The 20,561-nt window shown below is 48.9% G+C and overlaps 2 protein-coding genes across 2 annotated transcripts in view; both read right to left on the reverse strand.

The window, feature by feature from the left end:
• Window positions 1–3,240: 3,240 nt before the first annotated feature.
• LOC123047549 (protein NRT1/ PTR FAMILY 5.10) lies at window positions 3,241–10,783 on the reverse strand. Its single transcript, XM_044471135.1, has 4 exons — window positions 10,640–10,783; window positions 8,009–8,226; window positions 3,671–6,092; window positions 3,241–3,585 (listed from the first exon to the last, which is right to left on the reverse strand). The coding sequence occupies exons 1-3, from the start codon at window positions 10,770–10,772 to the stop codon at window positions 4,815–4,817; spliced, it is 1,629 nt and encodes a 542-aa protein (XP_044327070.1). The 5' UTR covers window positions 10,773–10,783; the 3' UTR covers window positions 3,241–3,585; window positions 3,671–4,814.
• A 2,331-nt stretch (window positions 10,784–13,114) lies between these two features.
• Window positions 13,115–20,561, reverse strand: part of LOC123047550 (protein NRT1/ PTR FAMILY 5.10) — an 11,860-nt gene continuing 4,413 nt past the window's right edge. The window contains exon 3 of the mRNA XM_044471136.1: window positions 13,115–14,654. Within this exon, the coding sequence (XP_044327071.1) occupies window positions 13,383–14,654 (1,272 nt within the window). The 3' untranslated portion in view covers window positions 13,115–13,382. The remainder of the gene's footprint in view (window positions 14,655–20,561) is intronic.

The following is a 20,561-nucleotide window of genomic DNA, read 5'->3' on the forward strand; positions in this document are numbered from 1 at the left end:
TGGCGGCGAGGCCGTCGAGCGGCCGGTGAGGCGGCCGGTGAAGCGGCCGGCGACGGAGCCGGCGAGGAGGTGCCCGACCCCGCGGCGCCCGAGTCGGGGGCGGCGGGTGAAGGTGGGGCGCCGGCCGTGGAGGGCGCCGGCAGTAGGGCCCGTGGACCGCCAAAGCCCGGAGGCGGTCCACGAACCAGGCGTGCTCGTCCACCTGACGAGGTCGTCGAGGGGCCGCCGGTGGCCGGCGGTGACGAGACGACGAGGGGTGCCTGCTGCTGAAACGGGAAGACCATCTCATCAAAGTAAACGTGTCGGGAGGTGAAAACACGGTGAGAGACTGGATCGTAGCAGCGGTAGCCCTTAGTGTTAGGTGGGTAGCCGAGAAAGATGCAGGCGACGGAGCGGGGTGCGAGCTTATGAGGCGCAGTGGCAGCGATGCTAGGGTAGCACAGGCAGCCAAAAATGCGAAGCCCTTCATAAGAGGGGGGGTGCACCGAATAGAAGGTGGTGAGGTGTAAAGTTCCCGCCAGTACGACATGGTCGGATGTTTATGAGGAGGGAAGCGGTGGCTAGAGCGTCAGGCCAAAAGCACGGGGGCACATTGGCGTGAAAGAGAAGAGTCCGAACGCAGTCATTAAGAGTGCGAAGGATGCGCTCAGCACGACCGTTCTGCTGCGAGGTGTACGGGCAAGTGAGGCGAAAGATCGTGCCATGTGTGGCGAGAAGATCGCGGACAGCGGTGTTGTCAAACTCCTTCCCGTTGTCTGTCTGCAACACAAGAATGGGCCGGCCAAACTGCGTGCGGACATAAGAGTAGAAACCGACAAGAGTGGAGATAACGTCCGACTTGCGGCGCAACGGGAAGGTCCACACATAATGCAAAAAATCATCAAGGATGACAAGGTAATAAAGAAAGCCCGTATTACTTGCAACAGGAGATGTCCAAACATCACTATGAATCAACTCAAACGGGTACGATGCAACAAAGGAAGAAGCCCTAAACGGAAGGCGAGCATGTTTGCCAAGGCGGCATGCATGACATGAGTGATCCTCGTTCTTATTACACGTGAAAGAAAAACTCCGAAGTATGTGGCGAAGGGTGGCATGATTAGGATGACCCAAGCGAGCGTGCCAGAGATCCACTCCGGTGGCGAGAGCGACAGGGGCGGCGGAAGTGGTGGAGGCGGCGGAGTGAACCGGGTAGAGCTCGTCGGGGCTGTCACATCGGTGGAGCACCATCCGCGTGCGAGCGTCCTTAACAGAAAACCCACATTCGTCAAATTCAACGGTCACCGGATTTTCACGTGTAAGAGAACGAACGGAAACAAGATTTTTAATAAGATCAGGAGAAACAAGAATATTAGACATGGATATAGGAGTGGAGTTAGACAGAAAATATGTATGTCCAATATGGGTGATAGGAAGAGAGGAACCGTCACCGACGGTGATGCGGTTGGAGGTGTGGACAGGGTGAGCAGTATGGAGGTTACCGGGGTACGCCGCCATATGAGCGGTGGCGCCACTGTCCATGTACCAATCGCCGCCGCCGGTGTAGCTGGACGGGGAGGGGGCGGTGTGGAGAGCCGCCAGGAGAGCCGGGTCCCACGGCGCCGGCGGAAGGGGCGGCGCAGACGTCAGGGGCAGCAGCGGCGGCTGCTGCCCGTAGGGTGCCGCATAGGGCTGCGGCGTGGCGTAATACGCCTGGTGTGACGGAGGCCGAGTGCCGAGAAGACCCGGAGTGGGAGCCCGTGGAACCGGCATGGAGTAGGCGTGGACGACGCCGGTCCACGGGTTCTGACCGGCGTACCACGGGGCCGCCGGCTGAGGAGCCGGCTGCTGCTGGCGTGGCACTCCTCCCTGAGCACCGCGACCCCCGCCGCCACCTCCCTGCTTGCGGCCACCCCGGCGGCCGCCGCGACGGCCTCCTCCATTGGCCGCCGGCTGTGGCGGCGGGAAGGGGGCGGGTGGGGCGGGCGGGAAGCCCGGCGGGAAGGCGGGCGCCGCCTGGGGGGGCGGCGTTGGGCGGGACTGTGGCGGGGCCGAACCCCCGCGGGTGCCTGCAACAAGGGCGGTGTGGGTGGCGCGCGTCCGGGCCGCCCGCATCCGGCGTTCCTCCAGCTTGAGGTACGCGACCACCTTGCCAAAGGTGGGCTCCGGGATGAGGGTGAGGTTGGAGGCTGCGTTCCCGAAGTCCTCGTTGAGGCCGCCGGAGAGGGTGCTGATGAGGAGCTCGTCGCCAATCTTCTCCCCCAGATCACGGAGCTCATCGGCGAGCTTCTTGAGGCGCATGCAAAAATCATCGATGGACGAGTCAAGTTGCTGGCACCCGTAAAACTCACCATAGAGGAGGACCTTGCGCTGCAGCCGATTGTCGGTGAAGAGGCTGTTGAGCTTGGTCCAGACCGCATGGGCGTCGTCCTCGTCGTTCACCACGGTGTGGAAGATGTCGCTGGAGATGGTGAGGTAGAACCAGCGGATGATGGTGGCGTCGAGGATCATCCACTCCTCGTCGTGGATCATGAGCGCGGAGTCCACGGTGCCGTCCACGTGGCCGTGAAGGAGGTACTCACGGAACACGAGCGAAAAATACCGCTTCCACGCGGAGTAGGAGGCGGTGGTGTGGTCAAGCTTGACCGGGACGCGCTCATGGATATTGAGGTCGCGGACGAGGGTGACATCGGGACCGGCGAACGGGTTGGAGACGGTGGAGGAGGAGGAACTCATGGTGGCGGCGAGATCGGGTGAGTGGCGCGGCGTGGGTTTACAGAGAGGAGGAGGCGCGGCGCGAGTCGGGAGGAGGGAGGGAGGGGGCGGCGCGGGAGGGGGAGGTGGGGGCGGCGCGGGTGGGAGGGAGGCAGAGAGGAGGCGGAAGCGGTGGAGCGGCGGCGGCGGCCTCGGACGGGAGGCAGCGGCGGCGGCGAGCGGGGCGGGTGGGGAGCGGCGGCGGTACCAGGCGGCGGCGGCGGCCGAAGGGAGGGTGGCGGCGGCGGCGGCCGGTGACGGCAGCGGCGGGAGGCGGCGGCGGCGGCGGCGCGGAGGCGCGGCGGCGGCGGCGGCGGCGGCTAGGGTTAGGACCTTACTGCGATAGATACCATGTAGAGAGACAGATTATGGGCTGTGCAATCGCGATGTATTGATCGGTGCACCAGGCACGTATATATAAGTACAGAGGTGGGCCACAACCTCAACTATACAGGGAAAACAGGAGGTGGGCCCTACACACATATACACGTACACAATATACTCAACATGCATGAATTCTAAGCTCAAACTACGAGAAGCTTAACAAGCTGGCAAGACTGGCTAGCTATCATAAAACCAACAATTATAACAAAACTAAGAGAAGCTTAGCCATAAAAAGTGAATCTATAATTACCAGGGCGTAGAGGGTGCTGGCGAGTATGATGGACCGGTAGCGCCCCAGCCACGAGTCGGCCACGAAGGCGCCCAGCAGAGGCATGAGGCTCGCCGTCCCCGACCAGATGTTCACGGCGGCCGCCGCGGAGGCGTTGGAGTGGCCCAACGGCCCTGTCAGATACGTGATAAGGTTCGCCGACACGCCGTAGTTGGCGAAAGTGCTGGCGAGCTCCATCACTGCATGCATTCCGCATGGCATAGTAATCAGTTGTCGATCGCCAATAAAATGCTTAGGTAGGGCAGTGCCTGCACGTGTACGTACCGACGACGAAGAGGGCGGCGCGCCATCCGCCGGAGGTGTTGCGGTAGACTGGGCGGCCGCGGAAGTCGGAGACGCCGGCGAGCGGCAGGCCATCCTCGTCCACGCCGGAAAGAAAGGGCACCTCGGTGTCCATCTCGCAATGCCTATCGATCGGTGTCAATGGGAGACGGGCGCTTGCTTCAAGTGTCCTGGTTTGCACATGGGTCATCTATATAGATATGTGCCAGCTGAGCTTGCGTTGCTGGCTTGCTGCTTGCAGAATACTTCATTTTCTGAGAAGGAAGGAACCATAGTTTGGGTGGCTGTCTAGTAAAGTTGGATGCAACCCATCATGGATCAAAACTTGGATTGACGTTCCCTATGTTTCATCATCGGTGTTTACTTTCTTTCAACGGGACAGGATAGAAGTAGATAATGCCTTCGTCAATCTTAAAACACCGCGATTACAATCTTAGATAGACCCCAGTGTGGTGTGATTGTGGCCGTGTGGTGATGCATCTAATCTACACAAGGTGTGGTGTGAGTGTGATCTTTTGCGCGCATCTACGTTGTCCTTGGTGTTTCTAAAAAAAACAAGTCGATTATCTTTCATACGCTGACGCTCCATCCCTTGCAGTACCTTGTTTTTTCTTTAGTGAAGAAAAAACAGTATTAGCTCGGCCTTCATGCCGCGGGTATGCAAAGTTTCACCGACATCTTAATAATTCAGCTCAAGCGGATATGATGGGACAGGTTTTCCCACTTAGGCTCATTGTTCAACAACAGAAAAGTCACCTCAAATATTCACCTGAGGTGCAGGCTGATTAAACCTGATTTATAAGTGCATTTTATCTTCGAGTGCATTGTCATCATGAATACGTAGAGAGCCCCGTAGGGTTACTTATGCCACTTGCTAATGTGTTGCTTCTTTACCGATAGCTTTTTCCTACTAAGAAAATTAATTAAGCACAAGTTTATTACAAAGCCAAGTGCCACCCAGCAGAAAAACTAAAACGTAAATAGGTATCATAAACCAACCAAAGATACATATTCTTCAACTACCACATAAGTGACCACAGTCCAGTGGAGTAACAAAAATGTTTGCTGATCATCCACTACATCGAATAATCGATGCATAAATACATCCACCGCTAATTTCAGGTTGTCACTCTGCACGGTCTCTTTTGTCCTTGTAGACGTAGGATCTGGCGAAATAGATGTAGAGCACAAGCTCGGTGGCGCTGAGGCCGGCGAGCACCCAGTAGAAATAGTCAAGGTGGGCGCGATTGAGGTTATCAGAAAACCAGCTGTCGCCACCATCGCTACGGGTGATGCGGTCAATGAGTGAAATGAGAGCGCCACTGATGAAGCCACCAACGCCAATCACACTGCAGTAGAGCGCTATCCCAAGGCTACGAAGCTCTTTAGGCATCTGGTCATAGAAGAACTCCTGCATCCCGACTATCACGAACACATCCGCCACCCCAACCATCATGTACTGTGGCACTAGCCATGCCCAGCTCATCGGCACCGTCGCACCGCCATCGTCAACCAGTTTGTGCTGACGTGCCGTCTCTAGCCTCCGAGCCTCCACCAACGCCGCCACACACATGGTGGCTAGCGACACAGCCATGCCCGTGCCTATTCGTTGCAGCAACGTTAGTCCTGATGGGATGCCTGTCACGAAACGCAATGCCGGCACTAGAACACGGTCATAGAAAGGCACGAACAACAGGACGGCTGCTGGCCAGAACGTTTGCAACGTGGCTGGCGGCAGCTCTAGGCCGCCAAAGATATGACGATCAAGGGTACGACCCTGCTTGTTAAAGAGTGTAGTTATTTGCGCGAACACCACGCCAAATGCTAGGCATGCAAACCAGATTGGCAATAGCCTTAGCATGCCGTGTGCCTCCTCCAGGTTGGTTTCGGGATCTTCATCTTCATACTGGTGTATTTTAGTGCGGAAGAAGAAGCTTGAGTTCTTTGCAAGAGCAATGAAACTACGGCCGAGATGGGCAAAGGGGCTAGCCGAGCCAGCAATGGACACGTGGAGGCGGTAGGTAGGAATGCCAAGGAGGAAGACGACGAAGGCGCAAATCATTACGGTGCATAGAATGCCAAAACCAATTCCCCAACCAAAATTCTCTTGGATGTAGCTTACGACATTAATGGCCAGACCTATACCAACGGCTATGGAAAAGTGCCACCAATTGAAGAAGGAGCTGCGAGCTGCGCATTCGCTAGGGTTGTCAGGGTCAAATTGATCGGCGGTAAAGGAAAGGCCACAAGGCTTGTCAGCACCCTGTGCGAAGGCGATGAGATAGAGGGAGACATAGAAGAAGGCCACCTGCAACGACAAAGGACGTGAAGGGGAGTCGTTGTCGAGGATTGGTGATGGTTGATGAGCAAGGAGCGTGGATGCTAGAGTGATCATGCCGTAACCCTGCACATATAGGAGTAGTTTTGACTTGTGAGTGTTTGTGCAATTAATGTTCTAGTGGCAATCCTTAATGTGTAATGCACCTGTCATCAAAAATACTAAAAGCTAGCAGTAATAATCTGAAACAATATTGATTAAGGTACACCTGCTTTAATTTTTTTTTAACATTGCCACGCATTTTGGAGCAAATGTCTAATAATGAACTTTTGAGAAATAATTCAACTTATATTAATAGAGCATGGAATTAATATTATCTAGAAATGTGGATCTTATAAGGGTTGTAAATAGTGTGAGTATTGTGAAACTAAGATGTGATGTTTAGTTGGATGGCTAGGGGGAACTAAGTAGATCAGCTAATAACGTCCCCTGTGTCGCTCCCGTGCAGGCGACACGGGCGACACCCCCAAAAAACCACCCCTCCTCTCGGTCGCCCCGGAGGAAGCTATAGGGCGAAGCCGATGTGGTCGACGGGGACCTTGCTCGCGTCGAGGGGGTGTCCTTGGGCACGATAGAGTCTCCCCCGGCAACAGCGGCAGCGGCAATATTTTGGGTGGCTGCTCGGTTCCGACAAGTCAGGCCGGTGGCCTGCCTCCTCGTCTGTGTGTTATACTGCTGCCGCTCGAGCATGGTGCTGGTGTGTGGGGTGGGCTAGTGCGGCGTGAGTCGCCTGACGGCGGGCAGGCCGCTGCCTTTTCCGTCAGATTTGGCGCCTGGAGCCGCGGGCTGTGGGTAGCGCAGGGCCGGTGTCCTCTATTGTGGCGGCGATGGTGTTGGCTTGGTGGAGGCAGCGGTGTGGTGGCGGGCCTTGTGCTCTTATCGCATCATGACAATGTTCTTCTTGATCGATCCTCCTCGATATGGCCGTCGACGTGTTCCAGAACTACTGCCAAAGACCTTGCCCAAGGATATCTGGATAGGATAGTACCCGGTTGTGCGCGTCCATATCAGCCTACGTGGCTCCAGAAGGGCGTGGCACAAAGCTCTGTTATTTGTTGACACCATGGGACATGTCGACATCTCAATTTCCATGGCACAAATAGCGGTGGAGAAAGTCTTGATGGCTGAGATGGGAGGATCAGTATGGTGGAGGGGACCTTGAAGGTGAGGAGTCAGGCAAGTGTTTGAAAGCTTTCAGTAGCAGTAGTGTCAAGTGGGGGCGACAGCACTGGATAGTTTCTTTTTTGTGTGGTTCTCCTCAAGTGTTGAGTCGTGACTTTCACGATGAAAACCTAAGGTTTGGCCTTCACTCGTTGTGCCTGGCAATTACCGTGTTGAAGGTATTGTTTTGAGAGCTCGGTCTTTCTCCAGGGTGAAAACCTATGATCTTGGATCGGGCGAAGAAGGCGCTTGTGCACTGTTTCCTTCTTGAAGGCGTCACTTTTGGAGACCTTTTATGTTTTTCAGGTGTTGTCTTTGGCGGTAGTTTGTGTGCTGCTGCTGAGAGGAGTTAATCACTCTGGCGAGGCCTTTGTTTCTTTTTTTCTTTTTGGGCAATATGCATCCTGAATGTCTTTGTGACATCATGTTGGTGCAGAGCCTAGGTGCAATTGGTATTTTTAAGATAAAATATATTCACTCTTTTTTTTTCAAAAATCGAATCCTAATTGTGCTGACTCTTGTCCACAAAGAAATAAAATTTAGGAAGTTACGCTTTGACAACTTTGAGCAAGTTTACAGAAAAATTACCTACATCTATGCCACTAGATAATATCATCGGATACATCATGACACATACTTCCATATTATGTTTATTTGGTATTATTAAAATGTTAATATTTTTCTTAATAAACTTGGCAAATCCTATTAGATTTGACTTTGAGAAAATGTGTAAACACTATGTTATGAAATGGTGGGAGTAGTAGTTAAGGAGAAATCTAACGAAAAATATGAGAGGGGAGATTAATTTCCTAAATAATTACCAGGACGTAGAGGGTGCAGGCGAGGATGATGGACCAGTAGCGGCCTAGCCAGGAGTCGGCGACAAAGGCGCCCAGCAGTGGCAAGAGCCTGGCCGTCCCCGCCCAGACGTTCACAGCCGCAGCCGCCTCTGCGTTGGAGTGACCGAGCGGTCCCGTCAAGTACGTGATCAGGTTAGCCGACACGCCGTAGTAGGCGAAGCTGCCGGCGCCCTCCACCACTACATATGCATCGCTATCTCGTTAGCATTTTTTGATAATGGATGCTATTATTTAATTAAAAATATCGCATCAAGTGAATACAAAACATAATGCCTCTTCATGATTAGGATGCGCATAGCCAACAAGGAAAAGGAAAATTTAAAGGACCTTTGGTGTCAAGCGAGACCGGCGACCCAGGGAAGCAAAACATCCACAACAACCCATTCATTGACAACACCCGAATGATGAGCTCCGTGTGGGTTTATCCACAGTAATGACTTTATCAAGGAAACGGTGCACGAATGCCATCCTCGTAGGATCCAACCGCCTAAGCTAGACCATGGGTTCTCACCCAAAAGAGAAAGGCCGAGTAAGCTTCAGCCAATGCCTCCGACAAGGGAACGTAAACCGCCAATTAATGCCATGTCACTTACAACCATAGATGGCCAAACCTATGGCTTTCACCTTGAAACTCGAGACCTTGAAGAGCATCACAATAAACAAAGTCCCCTGTGTTGTCAGCACCAACTTGCCTGAGAAGAGGTACAGATTGGCATGGAAATCGCGGAACAGAGTGAACTGCACACACATCGAGCATTTCCTGAGACGCCAAATCTGCGGATCAAGACAAGGAGCGTGCTAACAACTACAGCGGCATGAGTCACACCGGACCATCACTGGAACATGACGGATGTCCAGCGGATACACATACACTCGATCATGTGGGAGGAAGGCATGGGGTGCCTATTAACGTGAAGCCGGACGTCCAAGTCGTGTGCATCCCCACTGAGCATCCGCCGCCTCCGGCTCCATAGGATGCCCCACCGCTTATATCCATGCCGATGGTGACCACCAGAAGTACGCCAAATGCACAGTCAAACTAGCCAAGAAAAACGTGCACACCTCCTCCGCGGTCATACCAGTCGGGAACAAGACAAGGGATGTCGTGGGGCAGCTATCCGTCACCGGATCAAACCGGAGGAGATCCGTGGCCACCTAACCAATGTCCAATGCCAGAACGAGACACCGCGTGAGTTACCACCCAAAGACCACCAGCGGTGGCATGCGGCGTGCCTCCCAAAGGCCACTTAATGGATCGGAACTGCACTTAGCCATTGGCTGCCGCATCAGAATTTTTGTCCAAAATGACCAACGAAATTGACAAAAAAGACTAGCTCTAGATGAAATTGACAGAAAAGACCACCCCAGCCATGACGGCAGGCGCGCCAGCCGACGCGTGGCACGTGCCGCACGGGCTGAGGCGGCAGCACCTGCCGCCACAAAGCCAGGCGGCAGCCCACGAGTAACAGCCAGCTACACCCACGACGGAACGGAGCACTGCAAGGTGGGCCTTGCCGCCTTGTGGTGTGGCGGCAGGACTGTTCCTGCCTAGTGCGCGGTTTGTGTTTCCTTATTTCACTACGACTGCCTGATTGATTACACTGTTTCTTGTCAGCCGTCGTACTTGCACTGGCATGACCCGGCCACTTCACCAACCAACACGTAATGAATGATCCATATCAACTAGACGTGTCGGGGCCATCCAAAAATAATCAGGTGCGGCCGGCCGGCCGGCCTCATAGTGACGCGCCCTGCAGTAAACCACTCCATAGCATCCATATTATATAGACAGTACGGACAAACGCAGCAGGCAGGAGCAGTCATGCCGCCTCACCACCAGGCGGCAAGGCCCACCTGCAGTGCTCCGTTCCGTCGCAGGCGTGGTTGGCTGTTACTCGTAGGCTGCCGCCTGGCTTTTTGGTGGCAGGTGCTGCCGCCTAAGCCCGTTGCGGCATGTGCCACGCGTCGGCAGGTGCGCCTGCCGCCACGGCTGGGATGGTTTTTTTTTGTCAATTTCATCTAGAGCTCGTCATTTTTGTCAATTTCGTCGGGCAGGTGGTCCTTCTGGATCGAGCACCTCCGGAGCTCCACCACAAGGCGTTGGATCCGCTAGGCCCGATTCGCGCCACCACCGGACGCGCCACAGCAGCCCCACATATCGCCGGCGCCACAACCAGCCACTAGACGGCCGCCACACGCCCGTTCTATCGGCGCGCTAGGAGCCACCAAGGCACACAAGCCGCGCCGACCGCGGCGAGATCCGGCGGCAACATGCTGGCCACGCTAGTTCGGAAGCCACCAGGAACCGGGCCGTTTGTGCAAGATCTGGCCAAGACCACCCCAACGCGCGAGGAGCAGAGCACTCTGCCGGCGTCCGACCAGGACGAGCTGCCGCACGCGAGGTTAGCCACCACGAGCGTGAACCTCGCTGTGCGAATCCGTGTGCCGCAGCAAGGGAGAGGCGGAGGAGGAGGGAACCGCTAGGGGCGGCGGCTCACGAGCCGTTTTTTCCTTCTACGGTACATACTTAGCTAAGTTGATCTAGTAAAATATTCTTATCCGTTAGCTGTAGGAGATGCAGTGAGTGCATACCGGCGACGAAGATGGCGGAGCGCCACCCGCCGGATGTGGCGTGGTAGACGGGGCGGCCGCGGAAGTCGGAGACGCCGGCCAGCGGCTCCTCCCTGGCCTCGAGAAAAGGAGCCTCGGCGTCCACCATTGCCATCTCCTGCTAGCTTTGCTTGCTTGCTCATGGCTTGTTGGGTGGGCGTATATATTTCTACTATTATCTTGAAGACACTTTCTTCCCCTGTCATCATCGCTTAGAGTTAATAAAAGCTTGCTTAATTAGCTGCTCAGAGAGACGTCCGCATAAACTAATTAATGTCTGCGTCAATGCGGGCACGTTGGATCACGTGGGTTAAGCACCAACGTGACGTGATAAACACCAAGAGACGGATCACTATTAACATGAAGACTTAGCCCATGTACGTACATCATCACGATTCACGAATGAAAAATGCAACCATGACGTACGAGCCTATGACGCCGGGAGAGGCAGGAGCCTGTGACGTACTTGACTACGCACGCTGCACTCAGCCACGCACTGAGTGAGGCAGATATCGCTAATCTCTTCCACAGTTCGTTCGACTCTGCGTCTCCATGCAGCGATTGGAATCAGATCCCTCCATCGCGCCGCCAACGCCCACCGAGAAGCGGAGAAGGGAGGGGGACGCCGGGAGAGCCAGGAGCTGTTGCGCCAATCCATGGACATGCTGCCGGCAATGGACACACCGCGGATGAGCGGCAACAACACAAGTGGAAAAATCAGGTGGTCAGCTTGGTAAGCTATCAACAAAAAATTGCAATCACTGAACAACACAAGTGCAAAAGGTAATTTGTTTTCACATTAGATTTGTTCATTGCCTTTAAAACCAAACAACTCATGGAAGTACTACTAGTCATCGACTCGTGCTTCTGAATGGGCTAGGGATTTTTATATCTTAGGAAAGTTTTAGTTTATGCATAATATTTCTGTCAATCCATTTTCTGAATATCATTGATCTTCACTTCTTCACTATTAACCCATGCATTCGCATAGGGTATAGATGGTAGATATATTTAAATTGTTTAGAAGAACTGAAAAAAATCTTGGGCAGGTGATTTTTCCGACGTGGCGTCACCAGCTCAACTGTGCTGCACGCTTGAGGTCAAAACATAAGCAGCTATGGAAGGTAGCGGCACTTGTTTTACAATGGTCTGACAAACTAATCATCCTGCAAAGTGACTGTGCACGTTTTTTTTTATTTTTAGTAACGACCATGAAGGCTGATACATCGAGGAATTCCCCTGTTTTTTAAAGAAATCTAGAGTCTGAAAGGTATGCAAAATTTTATATTCTCTAAGATTATTAGAGAACAAAATAGGGTTGCAAATTATACGATAAATGTTTCACCTTGACTTATGCCCACTAAAACTGAGAATGGTTATTAAAAAACTGGGTGAAACGGTTCGGTTCTTGCTTTGGGTTTGATTGGTTCGGGTTTTATTGGGCTAAATCTTTTTTAGTTTGGTTTTGGTTTGGGTATGTGAAGAAACCAATTTGAGTATAGTTGGTTATGGGCTTAAACAGTTTGGTTATTAATGGCAATAAACTATGGGTCCAAACCGGTTTCTGGGCATTGGTTATGTGCAATAAGCAACGACGCATTAACAACGAGTATCTTTGATCCGCGTACATGCTGCGATGCACTATGTAATTCTGTATTATGGGGAAACACCACATGCAAATCGAATGTATTTGCTTGTGCTTCAGCTAAGCAATTGGTTTTAATACACTTGTCAGTGAGCTTTTCAGTCGTGGGCATTGTCTTTTTGACACTTGTTGTGTGTTGACCGTATCTCAACACTTTTTCCCAAACTATTGTAGATGCACTTATGCCTTTTCTATGTCATTTGCTTCTTGACATGTCGATTTGTGCAATCATATATACATTGAAGCAAACCCATAGTTATGTATTTGGTTTAAACCCACAGTTATGTATTGGGTTTAAATTGGTTTGGGTGGAAAAAAAATAGAGGGTTTAATTTTGGTTGGGCTGAAAATGGCATTAAACGGGTATGGTTCAATATGGTTTTGAGAGAGACATGTACGGGTATGGTTCAAGTATGGTTTAAGTATGAAACCATTCTCAGATTTATTGCACACTACTCATTATTTGTATGAAATTCAAAGTCGTGACTTGGTGCAACCTGTACCAAGTACCATGCCATACCATAGAACCGCACACGTGATAAGAATAATCTACAAGCTCATGGGATGAGGCCGTGGGTACGAAAAAGTTTCCACTGATATTGCAGTTGTCTCAATTTAGCCCAAGCAGTTATATAGTTGGGTAGGATTTCACCCTTGGGCTCATATATAGTGCGCTACCGTTCAGCAACGGAAAAGTCTCGTCGTAATGTAGAATGATAGACATGACAACACCTGGGTGTGCAGTCTAATAACAGCTTCTCCATAAGTTCATCTTAGCTTCACATGCATTAAAATCATGATTCATGAACATGTAGAGGGTATTGTAGGGTTATTTATGTTGTTTACAAATTGGTTGCTTCTTTACCTATAGTTTTTTCTTAGTAAAGGAAATGTTGTGTTGCCTTCCTGGCATACATTGTCAAGTTGTTACAAAGCCAAGTGCCAGAAAAACAATAAAATGAAATAGGTTTCTTAAACAACCAAAGATGCGTATTCTTCAAGTACCACATAAGTGACCAAAGGCCAATAGGGTGACAAACCGTTTGCAGATTATCCACTTCCAGTTCAAGGTTATCACTCTCAAAAGTCTCTCTTGTCCTTGTAGGTGTAGACTCTAGCGAAGCAGATGTAGAGCGCGAGCTCGGCCGCACTGAGGCCAGCAAGCAGCCAGTAGAAGTAGTCGAGGTGAGCGCGGTTGAGGTTGTCAGAGAACCAGCTATCACCACCGCCTTTGCGTGTGATGCGGTCAATGAGTGAGATGAGAGAGCCGCTGATGAAGCCGCCAATGCCAATCACACTGCAGTAGAGCGCTATGCCAAGGCTACGAAGCTCGCTAGGCATCTGGTCATAAAAGAACTCCTGCATCCCAACTATCACGAATACGTCGGCCACCCCAACCATCACGTACTGCGGCACCAGCCATGACCAGCTCATCGGGACCGTCGCCTTGGTGTCTTCAACCAGTTTATGCTCACGTGCCATCTCTAGCCTCCGGGTCTCCACCAATGCCGCCACGCACATCGCTGCAAGCGACACAGCCATGCCTGTGCCTACTCGTTGAAGTTGTGTCAGCCCAGATGGAGTACCCGTCAGACAACGAAGGGCCGGCACTAGAACACGGTCATAGAAGGGAACGAACAACAAGACAGATGCTGGCCAAAATGCCTGCAACATGGCCGGTGGCAGCTCTAGGCTACCAAAGATATGGCAATCTAGGGTGTGGCCCTGCTTGTTAAAAAGTGTCGTGATCTGCACGAACACCACACCATAAGCTAGACATGCAACCCAGATCGGCAGTAGACGTAAGACGCCGCGAGCCTCCTCCAAGTTGGTTGTGGCGTCTTCATCTTCATGCATGCGTCTTTTAGCATGGAAGGAGAAACCTGAGTTTCTGGCAAGCGTGATGAGACTACAACCGAGACGGATAAAGGGGCTGCCGGAGCCAATGATGGATGCGTGGAGGCGATATGTGAGAATACCAACGAGGAAGACGACAAAGGCGCAAATCATGACGGTGCAGAGCATGCCAAAACAAATTCCCCAACCAAGATTCTCCTGGATGTAGCTAACGACAATGATGGCGACAGCGATACCAATGGCTATGGAGAAGTGCCACCAATTGAAGAAGGAGCTGCGGGCGGCACACTCCCTGGGGTGGTCGGCGTCGAATTGATCGGCGGCAAAGGCAAGTCCACAAGGCTTGTCAGCACCCTGCGCGAGGGCAATGAGATAGAGGGAGATATAGAAGAAGGCCACCTGTGGTGACATAGGGTTAGAAGAAGAGTCGTTGTCGAGGGTCGATGATGGTCGCTGAGTCAGGAGTGTGGTTGCTAGAGTGATCATGCCATAACCCTGCATGTATATGAGTAGTTATTTCTTGTGAGTGTTTGTAGACAATATGGTCTAGTGCCACCAATTATATTGAAAGATAGCACACATAATCTGAAAGTACACCTATATATTCTGTAGCAAAATCTCCAAAAGAAATTTAGGGAAATAATTCAAGTGTTATTAATAAAGGAAGAGGAGAGCATGGAATTAATATTATCTAGAAATGTGGGTCTTTTACTAATATTGTGATTATTAATATGTACTCCCTCCGTCCGAAATTACTTGTCATCAAAATGAATAAAAAAGGATGTATCTAGAACTAAAATACATCTAGATACATCTCCTTTTATCCATTTTGATGACAAGTATTTTCGGGCGGAGGGATTAATACTTATTCTACAAAGTCCTCCACGCATTTACATTTAGTTGTATAGCTCGGGGGAAATAAGTTAAGCCATAATTGTACTACCTCCAGTCCACAAAATTATGATGTTTTGGGCATAGTGTTGTTCCAAAATTAAATCTTGAACCGTCAATTATTGTTTACAGTATGTGATCACTTGTGTTAGTGTGGTTGTACAAATTAGAAAATACTATTTGAGTACTACTTCAGTCTCCGCAGATAATTGATAGTTGCAAATTTTTAATAATAGGTGTACTTGATTTTTATTGTTTTGAATTATGACTCTATAATCAAAACATGAAGAAGAACGGTACATTTGAGAGATAACATATTTTGTATTTTCAATTATAGCAACATGACCAGTGTGGGCGCTCAACGGACTGTTCCGCGACAACAAGATAAACTGGTTTGTACTCCTCCTTACTCTAGTGTCGTTGATTATTGTCCTACTGTTTAAAACATCACAAGCATGCTCGCAAATGCCGGCACCCCTACCGACGACGAGGCCTCCTTCTTCAGTATCTTCCTGGCTCAACGAGCAGGTGGACAACAACATCTCCATCCTCATACCTTTTATGGACCCATTCCTGATGTTTGCTCGCAGACCCTCGCTGATGAATGTCAAGGAGATGAAGAAAAAACACCACCAGCACGCTCTTCACAAGTGCACCCGTCCGCGGTGAGTACATGGACATCGGCGCCTACTCGTACTTGGCATCCAAGTGTTATATACTCACCACCTGAGCGTGCGGGTCTATACTTGCCATTCAGGCCGTAGAGACGAATAAGCATCATTTTTACTGGTGAGTTGTTTGCGATTAATCTAGTTGTATCCTACATGTGCAATGTACAAGTGTCAACTGACATACCAAAATCTAGCACAAATAGTTTGAAACTATTTTGAAATACGGTGCGCATACATCCAAATGTAAAAATATACCGATATATATCTTGGAGCAAACGGCACAACTGTTATTCTGGAGAAATAATTTAATCCTTATGAAGAGGAGAGCATGCATGTAGGAGTAGTACGGATATTCTAGACCATATTATTCGAGGGGCAATCATTACTTAATTTTGGAACTAGAGTAGGTAAGATGTTCCCGCAAGAAAAAAAGAGTGGTGTTATTTCAGTGAGATTTAAGAGAATTTCATACTGTACACATTTTGAAGTAAGTTCAACCTATCATTAATTACACAACTAGCTCAACCTAGACACATCATCCACAGCAAAAATATTGTACACTTGGGTATCGTCGACGTATTCATTGGTTGAGTTGGGAGAAACTTACAAAACGTAAAAGCCAAAGAGGTATGGGATTCAAAGATCTTAAAGTTTTTAACCAGGCTCTCCTCGCTAGGCAAGCATGGCGACTTATTGCACATCCTGACAGCTTGTGCGCGAGAGGACTTAAGGCAAAATACTACCATGGGGCTGATCTACTAGACACGGCGTTTATTCATAATGCGTCGCCGGGCTGGCAGGGCATCATGCATGGTTTGAAACTCCTTAAAAAGGATGTATTTGGCGCATTTGCAACGGAAATAGTGTCCGCATTTGGAGAGACAATTGGATCCCGAGAGGAAACATGAAAGTAAACATAAATCCAACAAGCTCCCGAACTCGTTGGGTAGCAGACCTCATCGACCAGGAGAGTCATGCTTGGAAGGAAGATTACATCATGCGCATATTTACAAGCGAAGACGCAAATGATATTTTAAGTATCCGACTACCAAATTATGATGAAGAGGATTATATTGCTTGGCAGCCCGAAAAAAAGGGAATTTTCCGTTTCGTAGCGCATACCGGTTAGCCATGGACGAAAAGGATTCTGTGGTGATTGGGTCCAGCCACAATCCCCAAGGGGATCGCAATATTTGGAATGATATCTGGAAGATAAATGTACCCTCAAAAGTATGGACTTTTACATGGAGACTAGCAACAGAGTCACTGGCGGTTCAAACTAATAGATTTCATCGCATCCCATGCCTCACCCCAATTTGTAATGTATGTGGGGCCGATGATGAAACAGGCTTCCATATGGCACAACGATGCACATTTGCAAGGGCCCTGTGGCACGAACTCAAGGAGGTATGGAACCTACCCCCTACGCATGAAATAGAAATACTGGAAGGGATTGGGTCCTAATCCTACTATAAGGTGAGTGAAGATATGAAACAAAAATTTATGCTTTTTTGGTGGCGTGTTTGGCACCATAGAAATGACGCGATCTTCGTAAAAGGTAAAGCGAAAATTTCCCACTCTGCTCGTTTTTTGCAACACTACCTTGTAAACCTCCGCTTGATTGCGGACGGAACTTCTGAGATAGATCGAAAAGGGAAAAGTCCGATTGTTAAATTGCCATCTGTGCAACAACATGATAATACAAAGGAAAAAAGGATGGAAAAAGCCAGAGCTTTGCCATCTGTGCAACAACATGATAATACAAAGGAAAAAAGGATGGAAAAAGCCAGAGCTCGGATGGGCTAAGGTCAATGTTGATGGAAGTTTTTTGGAGGAAAGTAGGAGTGGAGCCTGGGGAGCTGTGATTCGAGACCATGATGGAAGAATTATCTTATCAGCTTGGGATTATATGCCGCGATGCAATGGAGCGGACTGCACGGAAGCCATGGCTTGCCTAGAAGGACTACGAAAGGCAATGTTAGGGACGGATCTACCCTTAATCATCAAGACGGATTGCAGCTCGGTGACAAAGGCGCTCATCCTCTCGTCTATTGATAGATCGGAGGTTGGAACAATTGCAAAGGAGTTTCAAGCCATGAAAGGGAACAGAGAAGTTAGAGTTTGCAAAGTAGATAGAAGGGAAAATAGGTTAGCTCATAGTCTTGCCCAGTTGGGTTGTAGATAGTTGCGTGGTGGGGTTATGCAAGGCACAGTGCCAACCTGCGTGTTGAGCGAGGCCTTGCACGATTGTACGAACTATGTTTTCTCTACTTAATTAATACAACTCTCTATTTCAAAAAAAAAAAGGAGAGCATGCAAGTAGGAGTAGTACGGATATTCTAGACCATATTATTCGAGGGGCAATCATTACTTAATTTTGGAACTAGAGTAGGTAAGATGTTCCCGCAAGAAAAAAAAGTGTGGTGTTATTTCAGTGAGATTTAAGAGAATTTCATACTGTGCACATTTTGAAGTAAGTTCAACCTATCATTAATTACACAACTAGCTCAACCTAGACACATCACCCGCAGCAAAAATATTGTACACTTGGGTATCGTCGACATGGATGTCACAGTGAAACGTACCAGCCTTGAGATCGACTTACAGAGTTACAGTTCCACTGATTGCGCTCAAGGACTAGATTTTAAAGCAATGAGTTTGACGTGACAAGGCCGTGATCTACTCTACTGTTGGGTGCTTGTGCGTTGCGTCAAAATTAAGATAAGTCTTAAGAAACCAACAGTTGGATGGATGACCACTGCAGGTAGTCCTTGTCAAACATGTATGTACCTGATCCTATGTTTAAAGAAACGGACGTGCTAAAACTCAGCTAGCTGAGTTTTTCTTAGGTCTCATTCACGGTCACCATCGTCCGATTTCGAAGGCGATTAGATTGGTGCTGTTGTCAATAGAATTTTCAAGCGCGGCCCATTATATGTTTTTCTTCATGCTTGTTGGATTACGGGCTTCGCTGCTGGTTGTTTCTTTTCTATGGACCGGGTTGCGTTTCTGCGTTTGTTGGGCTACGTCGCTGGTTAGTTTTTTCTTGTCGATCGGTGTTTTTACGTGAGGGTCATTTACTAAAAAATAGAACGTGAGATTTTTTTATTTTTGGTTTTCCTGCATCGTTTCGATATTTCTTGCTTATTTATTTTTATTCTTTCTTTATTTCTATTATTGTTATTATTAATTTATTTTTATTTGTATATATCTTATTTGTCATTTTTTTGTTATCCCTTTTTCCATGCATCATTTTTTAGCTACCGCTTCAACTTTTTTAGCAACCAACAGTAGTATTCCTATCAGCAATTAAGTTTACATCATCAAAATTTTCATGTGGCCAAAGTTTTTCAAATCAAGGTCGAAACTACAAGTATTAAAATGTGGCCGCAACTACAATTTTTCAAGTCAGGTTGCAACTGCAAGTTTATATATGTGAACGCAACAACAAGATTTTGAGTCGCAACTACAAATTTTAAAAAGAATTCAAAACTATAAGTTTTCAAGTCGAGTCACAACTGCAAGTTTTAAAAAGGTTGCAACTGCAAGTTTTCAAATGGGTCCCAACTCAATCTTTTCAAGTCGGGTTGCAACTGTAAGATTTCATATGAGGTTGCAACTCTGAGGTTTCAAAAATGGATCGCAACGGCATGTTACCAAATGTAGTTACAACTAGAAGCTCTCAAGTTAGGGTTCTAACTGCATGTTTTCAAATGGAACAGCAACTGTAAGTTTTCAAATCAAGTCGCACCTACATGTATTGAGTCTTAACCAACTTTTGAAATGCGATCGCAACCGCATGTATTCAAAAAGGGTCGCAATTGCAGGTTTTCAATTGGAGTCGCAACTACAAGTTTTCAAGCGGAGTCGCAATTGTATGTTTTCAAATGGATGACAAATGCAAGTTTTCAAGTGGGATTGTAAATGGAAGTATTAAAATGGGTCAAAACTGCAAGTTTTTAAGTGAGGTCGCAATTGCAGGTTTTCAAGATAGGTTGCAACTGCAAGTTTTTAAGTTGGGTCGCGATTGCACATTTTTGAATGGATCGCAACTGCACGTTCGGAAATGGGTCACAACTGCATGTTTTTAAGAGGGGTCGCAATTGTGCGTTTTCAAAAACGATCGCAAATTCAACTTTTTCAAGCGGGGTTGCAACTGCAAGTTTTTCAGTGGGGACAAAACTGCAAGTTTTCAAGCTAGATTGCAACTGCAAGTTTTCAAATGGGGTCACAACTACATGTTTTCAAATGAGGTCGCAGCTACAAGTTTCAAGTTGGGCCGCACCTTTTTTCTAAAATATTGTTACTACTCATTGTCCTCTACGGTCGATTTTACCTTCTCAACGAGTCTCTTTTTTCATGTCAAAATCACGTGACAAGCCCATCTAGAAAGTTTTTTTTGTCGCCAGTACATGGCTATTAGAATTCTAGCCCAACCCAACAAAAAAGGCGACGAATGACCCCGCAAAGAAGTAGAGACCAATTGTATAAACAAACTTTAAAATCCAGACAACAACCTACCCATAGACACTAAACTAGCCCAAGCCCATAGATAAGAGCTACAACAGCAATAGATGATGTCACGTGGATGAGATCAAACTATATTTCATCTAGATGAGTTCTAGGCACTCCTTAAGCAAATCAATCAACTCCTGATTAGGCCTCCCAAGACGAGCGAAGTGACATCTATCTCTCTCTCCATCTCCCTCTCTCTCCACCTCCCTCTCTCTCACGTATGATGTGGTTGGTATGGATGTGTGGGAAAAAAATTATATGAGACCAGGTCTCACGGTTAGCAGGTGAGACCCGCCCTGATGGATGACACGTGGCAGTCACAAAT

Source organism: Triticum aestivum, chromosome 2B, assembly GCF_018294505.1.
Source record: "Triticum aestivum cultivar Chinese Spring chromosome 2B, IWGSC CS RefSeq v2.1, whole genome shotgun sequence".
NCBI classification, from domain to species: domain Eukaryota; kingdom Viridiplantae; phylum Streptophyta; class Magnoliopsida; order Poales; family Poaceae; genus Triticum; species Triticum aestivum.